The 10,926-nt window shown below is 33.5% G+C and overlaps 1 protein-coding gene across 2 annotated transcripts in view; it reads left to right on the top strand.

Moving 5' to 3' along the window:
- LOC110091898 (probable ribosomal RNA small subunit methyltransferase B) overlaps positions 1-10,926 on the top strand; it is a 32,806-nt gene that overhangs the window by 15,269 nt on the left and 6,611 nt on the right. For both annotated transcript variants that reach the window (XM_020816196.2, XM_020816195.2), the window contains exons 11-12: positions 3,270-3,330; positions 4,154-4,261. In XM_020816196.2, coding sequence (XP_020671855.1) covers positions 3,270-3,330; positions 4,154-4,261 — 169 coding nt within the window. The remainder of the gene's footprint in view (positions 1-3,269; positions 3,331-4,153; positions 4,262-10,926) is intronic.

The following is a 10,926-nucleotide window of genomic DNA, read 5'->3' as shown; positions in this document are numbered from 1 at the left end:
CTCTTAGATTTAGGTTTTCTTTGGGCTCTTGGCGTTGCCAGAGATTTGGGAGAGATCGATCCTCCTCTCGAATTGAGGATCTCTTGTATCTTGCTATTTTATTCATTGTCTAGTGGAATCCAAGTGTGTTTTGAGTTTTCTTCTACAATTTTTCTTTAAATTCTCCACTGTTTTGGCTGTTTAACTACTGTGGACAGCAGTTTTCTTGTTGTGGTACTTTATTTTGGTTAGGTTTGCTTTTGAATACAAGTATTTCCTATCAAATTGGTATCAGAGCATCGTTTTTGGGACCGTTGGCGGCTGAAATCCTGAAAATTTCAGCAGTTTCTTCGTTCCCGGAATAAGATCGTTGAGATTCTTTGGAAGAACGATGGCCGGGAAGAAGGTAGAAGTCTTGGAAAGCGAAATCGGACAATTGAAATCTGATTTGGAGGGAAGATTTTTCGATTTTCAAAATCAAATCACCTCCAACAATGAAAGGTTGGAGGGGAAGTTCACCGTGATGGAAGAAATGATGAAGAAATTACTTGAAATGAAGATCAATCTGGCGACATCGGAAGTATGAGAGACCACCGATGGCCATGGCATGGGAGGAAATCCGAACCCGTTACGGGGGAGGAGGAATTCGGAGGTGGAGATCCTGGAGGAGGAGAATGACATGCCCCCTCTAGAAGTGCTTTCTAGAGAAGAGATGAGTAGGGGATACGACCAACGGGAGGCTGATTTTGTCGGAAGGAGGGAAGAATTCAATCGCCGAGGTGCTGAATTTGAAAGAATCCAGCGTCGAGGTGTTGATTTTGAAGGGGGAAGGGAAGAATTTCATCGCCGAGGTGCTGAATAAAAGAGAATTCAGCGCCGAGGGGCTGTTTTTGAAGGAAGAAGGGAGGAACGTCATCGTCGAGGTGCTGCATTTGAAGGAATTCAGCGTCGAGGTGATGATTTTGAAGGGAGAAGAGGAGAGTATGTAGAGGGATTCGAGTATAATCGTCGGAGGGATGATCGGGACACTTGGAGAACTCTTCCCCTTAGAGGAATGGGAGGTTATAGATGATACCGGGGAAACGGAGGAGATCTAAAGGTGATGAAGCTGAAGATACCCATCTTTGAGAGTGAGGATGGCCATGGGTGGATTTATAAGGTGTAGCGATATTTTGCTGTCAATGGGCTGACGGAGGAGGAGAAATTGACAGCGGCGATAATGTGCTTGGAGTGAAAAGTCTTAGCCTGGTATCAGTGGTGTGACAGGCGGGAGCCTAGCCGAAGCTGGCGGGAGTTCAAAGAATGCTTATTAGAGCGTTTCCGAGGAGATGAGGGAGGAGACTTCTATGAGCAATTCTTTGCCCTTACCCAGGAAGGTACGGTGGCAGATTATCGGGACAGGTTTGAGTATCTTGCTAGTAGGTTGGATCATATCTCGGAGTCAGCCCTGGAAGGGAATTTCATGAAGGGGCTGAACTGGAGGTAAGAACAGCAGTCAGAGTGTTGGAGCCAAGGAATCTAGGCAAGGCCATGGAGTTGGCCTAGTTGGTGGAAGACCAAAAGAAGTATGAAAGAGGGGCTCGAGGAAACTGCTCAGGAGGCTCTTACAGGACGATGACCACTCTTCTAGCACTCAAGGGGCCTGCATCAGACAACATTAATGAGACCACCCGGGAGAAGCCAGTAGGAGGAGGGAGTGGGGAAAATTTCAAGAGGCTGACAGAGAAGGAGATGGAGGAGAAGAGCTTCAGATGTGATGAGAAGTATATGCCGGGGCATAAGTGCAAGGAACGAACTCTTCAGGTTCTCCTTGTCTGTGAAGACAAGGAAGACGAGGAGGGAGGTAGGAGTAGATCTGAAGAGGAGGAGAAGTTGCACCTGGATGTGGCAGAAGTCTCTCTGAACTCTGTAGTGGGATTCACTCCGAGTCACACTATGAAAGTGAAAGGAGAGAGAGTTGACCGTGAGGTGGTTGTGCTAATTGATAGTGGGGCTACCCACAATTTCATTTTCACTCAGGTCGTCAACCAACTGGGAGTAAAATTGGTGGACACCGGTTGTTATGGGGTGATGATGAGTACAGAGAAGGTGGAGAAATGCCAGGGAATCTGTAAAGGAGTGGTGTTGACCATCCAGAGGATTCAAGGGAGGACTTTCTCCCACTAGAGTTAGGAAGCACTGATGTCATCTTGGGGATGAAGTGGTTGCAAACCTTGGGGGAAATCAAGGACAATTGGGGAGCACTCACGATGGAATTAATGGTGGATGGGAGAAGGGTTGTCATAAGGGGAGATGCAGGGCTATCCAAAGCCATCACATCACTTAAGACCATGGTTAGGGACATTCAAGAGGTGGGGGAAGATTATATGGTGGGACTACACAGGCTTGATGCGATCAGATTGGAAGGAGGGGATGTTTCTCTTTCCGTGCAGCCCTTGGTTCAGCAATACAATAAGGATTTTCAGTCACCTCAAGGATGGTCACCTTCACCGGAACACGAGCATATCTCCACCTTGAGGACAAGGTGGATTTTCGGGAGGGGAGTATTGTTAGACCGGTCCACTCGGTCCACGCGGGACCTGCCCAGGCGGAGAACGGGCGGAACATCTCCGCCTCTTCCGTCAGCCGCACGCACGTGATGCTTGAGAGCTCATTTTAGGAAGGTTTTTTAATGGATTATAGGAGGGAAATTGAATGTAGGGATTGTTTAGGGATTTCCTTTTGATTTGTATGCATTAAATACTTGGTATTCCTAGGGTTTGGGCATCTGGAATTGGGCTGAAATTTGAGATCTCTTAGATTTAGGTTTCCTTTGGGCTCTAGCGGCGTCTAGAGATTTGGGAGAGATCGATCCTCCTCTCGAATTGAGGATCAATTATATCTTTGCTGTTTTTATTCTTCTACTAGTGGAATACAAGTGTTTGTTTGGTTTTCTCCCAGATTTTCCTTTGTTTTCCTCTGGTTTGGTGCTATTTTCTGCTGTCAACAGCAGAAATTGCTGTTTGCTCATCCGTTTGGCTTAGGTTTGCTTGTGAACTCAAGTATTACCCTAGGGTTACTTGCGGATTCAAGTATTTCCTATAAGGGTTTTCCTAATTTTTTGCTTGCATCACTTATGGACTTGGCTAAAATAAAAAATGACCACAAGAATTCATCCATCTTGTTTGAAATTCTTGGAAAATAGTCCATTTGCCTTGATACATTTATGTTTCTCCTTTCAATTTGTTTATGGTGTTTGTAGTTTCTTTTGTAGGTTTTGCTGAATTTCCTTTCATTTTTCTTTCATTCAGGCCGTTATTCAGGCTGGCCTGCTGAAAGATGGTTTCTGTTCGGTTCAGGATGAGAGTGCAGGTCAGTTGTACTAACAACCATTTTTAAAAGCATCCTAAATTTGGAACAAAATCTATGTTTTTTGAGTTTTTGTGCGCTAAATTTAAAATTTTAGAAAAAGGTCTTTTCTACCAGGAATATTATGGTTTCATCTTTAGCCATCTAGATTCCTATTTCATTAAAATTTCCGTATTTGTCTCAAATTTTTATTTGTTTATTTGTGGATGTGGATATATTGGTGCACTTTGTTATTATAATTATTTTTTTATATGGGTGGGAGGAGTTGGCTGGGGTTTCCAACATATGTACGTTTTTTTTTTTCATTCTTCTTTTCTTCCTTCTATTGAGCTCGTGAAATCATTATATTGAGAGGTTTTGTTCTTTATGATATCATGTAGCCGGGAAAGAATCATGAAGTTTATCATAGATAGATGGATAATCCATATGGATTGTGTTTTGAGGTGGCTTTGATTGTGTTATGTTTTTAGTTAGGCTAATATAAAGTTAGAAAGCAAGCTGATATTAGACTATTTAATTTTAAAATACAAATTATTGATACTTTTATTTGAAGTATTTTCTAATATTGATTCCGATCCTTGATATTTTCATTTAAAGGATTAGCTCTAAATGTTGATCGCTAGCATTCATTCTAGGCACTGGGCATTAATGTTTTTTTTTTTTCTATTCTGATTGCTAAGCCAGATTTGCCGGGTTGATGAATGCCTAAAATATACAAGGAAGTTAATGTTTTTCTACTGCAAACTTGGAGATGTTTCTTTGCATCTTGTAGATTGAGAGCACCAACTTCTTGTCCTATACTTCTAAATTAACAAATTTACTGCAGGCCTTGTGGTCTCTGTAGTGGATCCACAACCAGGAGAAACCATAATTGATTGCTGTGCGGCACCTGGTGGAAAGGCCGTGTTTATGGCATCTCGCTTGAGAACTCAAGGTAGTGGTTACTTGAGTTTCATTTCCTTGAATATAATTTATTTATTTTCTTGCTGATGCCTGCTCTCATGCTCATTCCATAAAATGCAATCTTTATTGTCCTGTTCTTTGAGTTTGCAATTTTTAAATGATAGACCAACAACAACAACATTATCAAGCATCTATCCCATTACGTGGGGTCGACTACATGAATCTTTTTTCTCCATTATGTCCCAACAACAGTGATGTTGTCAGGTCCCAAGTTCTGGATGAGAAAAGTGCAAGATTGCATTAAGTAGTCGATAGCCAATGTAAAATTTTTGGAATAATCATGATATTTTTAAATGATAGACCGAGGAGAATAAATTTTTTTCATTAAATTAAGTGATAAAATAAGCACTTTTAGAAATTGATTAAATATGAGAGCATTTATGTGATTTACCTAGCTAATTAGAGAGAAATATAGAGCAATTTATATTGTAAAAAAATAATATTTATGATTTTAGTTATTAGAATTGTAGTATATTAAGTAATGAGTTTAATAAATGGGGAAAATTTTAAATATTAGATATAGAAAATATTTTTGGAGTTAAGTATAAATTATAATGATGAGAACCTAACTATGTAGGTGTTAAGCTGACAATGATAAGGTGTTGATTAAGTTGAATTGTTAAAACATCCAATTACAATGTGAGTGTTCATGTTCCTATTTTTACAGTAATTATGTTGCTTTGTTAATTTGATTACATTGAATTATTTGGCACTGGTTAGTCAATGATTATTATAAAATTTTAGCATTATTTTTTTTTCTATTTCAATGAATGATCATATTGAATTTATTGATAAACAATATGATTGTTCAACAGATGTACTATAGAAAGTTCTTGAGTGTTACATAAATGAAATGACTATATAAAAATGTTGCATGTGCATGTTGATTAATGGAGCACACCCCCTTATAGTACTAGTTGGGGACGCAATATATCCAACTGTATAATTAAAAAAGGTTATGGAAAAGAAAATGAAAATAGATGTACCTTTATTATTACCATTTTAAATGGTGTCTCCTATGACAGTTGTATTATTTATGAAAATTGATAAAGATATGACATATGCATTATATTGATGATCATTTTCAACATGAATTTTAAATAGAATTATTTTATGTTTTAAAATGAGCATGCATATTATTCCAAAGGTCTTATGTTACTGTAATTTCGAAGCATGGTATACTCACTGAGTTGTGACTTACTTTATATTTGCAAAATACTAATAGATATTATTCAAATAATTTAAATGACTAGAAGAGTAGAAAACATGTTCTTAGGCGCGATGCTTCAAGAGAATGGTATTTATAGCATTTACTTTAAAATGTTTTAAGGTTTTAATTTCTCTTTCAGTGTATTGGAAATATATTGTTAGTAGACGAAATTTAAATCAACTGATCGGCCATTAGTTCCCGCCTCATTAATTTCCGTCTCTGTGCCGGGTCGTGACAAACAATAACATTGTTGCACTGATAATTTTGTATATGTACATATATCATAGATTTGCATGATAATGTGCTTGAATATGTAAATGGATGTATCTATATGTCTTATTAGACATATGGTAGTATTTTTTTCCCCCTTTGTATCTTTGTATTAGCTAAATAGGTTGGCCTATTTGTATGCAAATGTTTATGTCTATATCCATCCGTATGTATATTTATATTCATGCACTTATTAGTAAACCTATATTTGAACATAATTTTACTGTGTTTTCATTTGCATCAAAATAGATGGAAATATATCAAATATGCGTGTGCATTAATATATCTTTTATCGACATTCCTGCAGCATGTCCATGCTTCATGGCTAATGTATCTCATAGCTTGTAGAAATTTGGCAATGATATGCAATATTGTTTGGTAGGAATATGGGCAGTTGATATTAATATGGATGTGAACACTAACATTGTTGTACTGATAATTTTGTATCTATACAAATATATCATATATTTGCAAGTTAATGTGCTTGAATTTATAAGTATGGATGTATCTATGTATGTCTTATTAGGCATGCAGTAGTATTCTTGTTTGCGTTTGTATTTGCGCAACAACTAAATGGATGGACTTGTATGCAAATATTTATATGTTGAGATCCATCTGCATTAATATTTATATTCATGTTCTCCTTATCGAAGTTTATATTTGTACATAATTTTATTGAGTCTTCATATTTGTTAACATAGATGGAAGGGCTTATGTTATGCTCTTAAATATATCAAATATGGATATGAATGAACATATCTTTTATGAGAAAATGATCAAAATGATAATGTGACTTTTTTTGGTATCTTTAATAGATATGAATAAATATATATTTTATGAGAAAATAATCATAATGTTGCTTATTTTAGTCCCATAGTTCATAAAATGACCTATGTAGTCTTATGAATCTTTAAATATGAGTCAAATAGACTTGTTTCAAAAAATTATGGAAATTGAAGTTAAATTTATCTGATTATGTTAAATGTGAGGTTAATATTGGAATATACATCATAATTTAATTTTTTTTACAAAATCTAATTTTCATTATCTTGTTTTCTTGTGTACAAACACTGTCATTCCTAGGTCCCAACTCCCAAGCTCTGGATGAGAAAAGTGGAAGGTTGCATTTAGTAGACCGTCAACGTAAAACTTATTGAATAATCATAAAATGAATACTTTAATATATTGTGTTAATGTTAGTGCGTTCCCTAGAAACATGTTGCATGACCTGAATATAGTGAAAAGTATGCAAGGGTCATTGTACTTATGCCTGGGTACAATGTTAAATAAGCAATGGTTCCCACATCATGGACCAATGCGGGCAAAGAAGTTAGTCCATGAAATTAGAATTATGATATGAACTTAGAATATGGATTCTTTTACAGGCAAAATTAATAAAATTAATAGATATTGTGATTCATAGGAATATAAATATTCTTTGCATTCAAGAAATTAAATGGTTTGGAGAGAAGGATAAAGAGATTGTTAGTTTATTATTTAAACTATTATAGTTAAGTTAAATAGATATTAAAAATGGCATAGGCATTATTATATATAAGAGTTTGACCGATAATATTGTAGAAATTAATATAATTGAAATTAGAATTATAGTTTTAAAGATTGCTATTGATGCTAAGATTATTAATTAAAAAAATTTCAAAATAGTCTCCAAACTATTCGTGTATGGACAATTTAGTCCTATAGTATCACGTTGCCCTAATTTAGTTCATCGACTATACAAAATTGATAAAAAATAATCCCTTATATTATAATTGTGATATAAAATTGATCATAATTTAATCCATCAACTTTACAAAATTGATCCCAATTTAGTCCTAAATAGACCATTTTGGAATAATTTTGTAGAGTAACATTAAAGTATTGGATTAAAATGGCCACATACGAATAGTCGGGGGACTGTTTTGAAATTTAATCCGATTATTAATATTATAAGTGTTTATGCTGCTCAAATAGATTTGTATATGTGTTTAAAATTAAATTTTGGAATTACTCAGAAGAATTAATACAAAAGGTACCTATTGAAAAAAGTGTTTTTATTTGAGAAGATTTAAATGTACATATTGGTAGAGAGGTAGAAGATTTTAAAAACATTCATGATAGTCATGGGTTTGAAGTGGCTAATGAAGGTGATAATATCATATTAGATTTTTCTTTAGCTTATGATTTGTAATTACTAACATCTTTATTTAAGAAAAGAGAGGAATATAGTAAAACTTAGATTGATCATTTTTTTTTAAGAAAAATAAGTCATTTAGATTGCAAAGATTGTAAAATTATTTTGAGTGAAAGTTTATCTATTTAACATTGCCTATTAGTTTTTGACTTTGAGATGAAGGGGTGAGATATGAAAAATAAAGTAAAATATTGTCTCAAGATTAGATTGGAGCATTTAAATAACACTAATAAAAATATTTTTGTGAGTATGATTTAAGATCTGAAGATTTTTACTGTACATGAGGAAATTAATGTTATGTGGGAAAAATAACTATTGATATTCAAAATATTGTAAATAATGTGCTTGTAGTATCAGAAAGAAAAACTCCTAATTATAAAAAATAGTTAATGGTGAAATCAAAATGTACAAAAAAGCTAAAAAAATAAGAAGCTTTATTATAAAAATTGGTTTAAATGTAAAAACTAAAAAAATTGGAAAATATAAAAAAGCTCGTAAGGAGTCTAAGAGAGAAATATGTGATGCAAAGTATATAGTTTTTAATGATTTATATAATTGATTAGATACTAAGGAGAGCGAAAGATGTATATATAAGTTAGCCAAACAAAGAGATAGAAAAATTAAATATTTAATTGAAGAAAAATTTATCAAGGATGAAATTAAAATCTTTTTATTAGAAGAGGATATTATATATGTGTGTGTATATATATAGGGTTCATATGTATATATTTACATATATGTATATATGTATTAAGTGTATGAGATATTTTGATAAGCTTTTAAATTATGAGCATACAATTGAAGTTAGTGATCTTAGCATTCTAAATGAAAATAAAGATTTTTATTTTTATCAGGGTATTAATAAAATCAAAGTTAGATTGGCTTTAAAGAAAATGAAGTATAGAAAAGCTATTGGATTTGATCATTTTCTAATAGAGGTGTGGAAATGCTTAGGAGATGAAAGAATTTCTTGACCTACGAAACTTTTCAATATTATTTTGAAGACTAAAAAGATGTCAGATGAGTGGAGTGTTTTGATTCTTTTTTTTATGAATAAAGCTTATGCACAAGAGTGTGTGAATTATAGGGAAATTAAGTTGTCTTACTTCAAAACTATGAGAGAGAGTTATTAAGTATAGTTTACGACATAAACTAAAGTTTGTCGAAATCAATTTGGATTTATGTCGGGTAGGTCTACTTTGGAAGCTATACATTTATTGAGAGGTTTGATGTAGAAGTATAGAGAGAATAAGGAGGATCTATATATGATAAAATTCCATGAGAAGTGTTATGGAGAGTTCTAGAAAAGAAAGAGGTTAATAATGCTTTTATTCAAGTCATTAAGGATATATATGCAGAAGTTGTGTTCAAACACAAGGTGGTTTGACCAAGTATTTTCCTATTGCAGTTGGATTACCTCAAGGATCAACTTTAAGCTCATGTCTTTTTGCTTTTGTCATTTACGCTCTTAATATACATTTACAAGAGGATGTACCTTGGTGTATGTTTTTTGCTGATGATATTCTTCTTGTTGATAAGACTAGAGAGGGGGTTGAAAGTAAACTTGAATTATGGTGGTCAACCTTAGAGTATAAAGGTTTTCGTTTGAGTAGATCTAAAACCGAATGCATGGAGTATAATTTTAGTTGTAATAGATATAATCAGGGGATTGTGACTTTGGGCGATTAAGTCATTTATAAAAGTACACGTTTTACATATCTTGGGTAGTTGGGTTTATTGTTCAGAGTGATGGTGAAATAGATGAGGATATTATTAGTAGAATTCAAGTTGGATGGTTGAAGTGGAGGAATGATTAGGTTTATTGTGATAGAAAAGTACCCCTTAAACTTAAGGGAAAATTCTATAAGATGGTGAGACATGCAATGTTTTATTGCTGATTGTTGGCCATTAAAAGAGAAGCATAAAATTATGTTTAGTGTTGCAGAGATGGGGATGCTTAGGTGGATGAGTGGCTTTACTCTTAAAGTCAGAATGCGAAAAGATCATATGTGGGAAAAGCTTGGAGTAGCTCCGGTGGCAGATAAGGTTAGAGATAGTCTTTTTATAGATGGTTTGGTCACATAAAATGGAGCCTTCCAATGACCCGAGTAGGAGAGTAGATACATTAGATTTGGCTTATGTTATATGAAAGGTAGTGGTAGACCTAAAAATACTTGTTTAGAAAATATTATAAATGATATGCTTTATAAGATTTAAATGAGAGTTTGACTCTTAACAGGAAACAATGGAGAAAAAATATTTCATGTAACCGACCCCACGTTGTGGGATTAAGGCTTGATGTTGTTGTTGTTGTTGTTTTCCTATGTACACTGGTTGACTGTGTGTGCATCAAGAGTGAATTGAGATTATGCAGGTTATGAAATGAGATGATCTTTGTAATGAAGGGCTTTGTTTGACAATTTTTAATCTTAATTTATTTGTAATGAAAGACATTTAGTTTAATTTTTTCATTTATGAAGATTAAAGTTTTAAATATTTATATTAAGTATATTGAAATTATTTTTCTAGAAAGAATAAATTGTGTTTCAATTATTTAATTCTTTTCATTAATATATGAAATAAATTCAAAATTGAAGAAATGCTCACTTCTACTTGATTAAGGATATTTTTTAATATTAGATATTTGTGAGTCTTTCTTCAATTTTGATAGGATATAATGGAGAAAAATGATTTGTGTATTTGTCATAGTGGGATAAAGGGTTGATTTTATTGTTGTTGCGAGTCTTTCTTTAATTTTAAGTTTGTTTATTATATTAATGTAAAGAATTAAGTTATTAAAACACATTTAATTCTTTTTTAAAAAATAATTTCAATAAAATTAATATAAAAATTTAAACTTTCATATTCAAAAACATTAAACATTAAACCCATTGTATCTTGTTACAATGCAATCAAGATAGAAACATATCGAACAAAATTATTTATTATAACATCTTACTCC

The sequence above is a fragment of the Dendrobium catenatum genome, unplaced genomic scaffold (genome assembly GCF_001605985.2).
Source record: "Dendrobium catenatum unplaced genomic scaffold, ASM160598v2 fragScaff_scaffold_1126, whole genome shotgun sequence".
NCBI lineage: Eukaryota > Viridiplantae > Streptophyta > Magnoliopsida > Asparagales > Orchidaceae > Dendrobium > Dendrobium catenatum.
The sequence above is the reverse complement of the archived record's forward strand: the minus strand, read 5'-3'. Positions and strand labels throughout refer to the sequence as shown.